General features: G+C 55.7%; 1 protein-coding gene across 1 annotated transcript; it reads right to left on the reverse strand.

The window, feature by feature from the left end:
- Positions 1-504: 504 nt before the first annotated feature.
- On the reverse strand, positions 505-1531 carry LOC113942417 (zinc finger and SCAN domain-containing protein 2-like; the record flags this gene model as incomplete). The annotated part of the gene is made up of 1 exon (XM_027633547.1): positions 505-1531. A coding segment is annotated over one exon (870 nt), but the record flags the coding sequence as incomplete, so codon positions are not given.
- Between the last annotated feature and the right edge of the window lie 146 nt (positions 1532-1677).

Raw genomic sequence — 1677 nt, forward strand, 5'->3', positions numbered from 1 at the left:
CCTGGGATGGATCGTGAATGGGGACCTCCCTGTGTCCCTTGTTGCCGTGGGATGTACGTGCTGAAAAAAATCTCTCGGAGCAGTTAATTAGGGGTGAGATAAGAAAGGGTTTATTTGCCAAGGCAGAAAATGTTACAAGACGAGCGGCCCCCTGTGCCCCAGATGTGACATTTTATAATACCATCTATCCAATCCCAAATGTGTCCACCCTGTGGCCTTTACTCTGAACCGCCCCAGGTCCACCCCGTGAAAAGGGGTCTGGGGTGTATTTTGGGACCCTCTGTTCATCCCATTTTCATCTTCTTCAGAGCACAAAGGGTACATAGTTACCTAATTCTTGACCGTATTCTGTGGTTTAGGCCAAGATACGCTGTTCTGTCAACAATCTAGGCCTTGCCTTGACAAAAGACTAAACATTTCTACTGGATTAGGGGGTAGGAATGATACAGGGAGCATAGAATGGGGTAAGAGGGTTAAGGAATGTGTAAACAAGGGCGCTACAGGGAAAGGGATGTAAGGGAGGGAGTGAGGGTTGCTGCTTTTAGAGTCTACTTCCACTAAACTACTGAAAGTCACTGGACTCCAGGGGTTGCCTCACCATCAGGGGCTTCATTCGGGGTGGAAGCAGTGGCCAAAGCTCTTCCTGCAGTCAGGGCTTCCCTTACAAGTGGGTCCGTTGGTGTTGAGTCAAGCCAGAGCTGTCGGTGAAGCTCTTCCCACACTCCCCACACTTGTAGGGCCTCTCCCCGGTGTGGATGCGCCGGTGGATGACAAGGGTGGAGTTCCGGTTGAAGCCCTTCCCGCAGTCGGTGCAGTGGAAGGCCCACTCCCCTGTGTGTGTTGGCTTGTGCTTCAGGAGATCTGAGATGGTCTGAAACCCCTTCCCACATTCCAAGCACTTGAAGGGCCGTTCCCCGGTATGGATGAGCTGGTGGGAGCGGAGGCTGGAGCTGACCCTGAAGCTTTTCCCACACTCCACACACTTGTAGGGTTGTTCCCCGGTGTGAATGCGACGGTGCACGTGGAGGCTGGACCTGTACCTGAAGCTCTTCCCACACTCGCCACATGTGTGGGGCCGTTCCCCAGTGTGGGGTTGTTCCCCAGTGTGCATGCGTTGGTGGGTGAGGAGGCAGGAACTTTGACTGAAGCTCTTCCCACATTCCCCACACGTGTGGGGCCGTTCCCCGGTGTGGATGTGCTGGTGCCGGATCAGGCTGGAGCAGTAACTGAAGCTCTTCCCACATTGCCCACATGTGTATGGACGTTCCCCAGTGTGGATGTGCTGGTGGGTGAGGAGGGTGGTGCTAGTCCTGAAACCCTTCCCACATTCCCCACACATGTAGGGCTGTTCACCAGTGTGGATGCGCTGGTGTTTGCGGAGGCTGGAGCTTTGGTTGAAGCTCTTCCCACATTCCCTACACAGGTAGGGCCGTTCCCCAGTGTGGATGTGCTGGTGTCGGATCAGGTTGGAGCTCTTCCTGAAGCTCTTCCCACATTCCAAGCACAGGAAGGGCTTCTCCCTGCTGGGAGGCTACTCAGAGCTCCCCCTCAAGCTCCGGCCGCCTTCCCGGCACAGGCTAGTTCTTTCCTCCTCAGAGCACCCTGGGATGGCTTTGGAGCCCCTCCTGCAGGGGGATCTCCGGCCCTTTTCCTCCCCGCTGCCTTCCTGCGCCGGGG

The sequence above is a fragment of the Corapipo altera genome, unplaced genomic scaffold, assembly GCF_003945725.1.
Source record: "Corapipo altera isolate COAL_440 unplaced genomic scaffold, ASM394572v1 53640, whole genome shotgun sequence".
Taxonomy (NCBI): Eukaryota; Metazoa; Chordata; class Aves; order Passeriformes; family Pipridae; genus Corapipo; species Corapipo altera.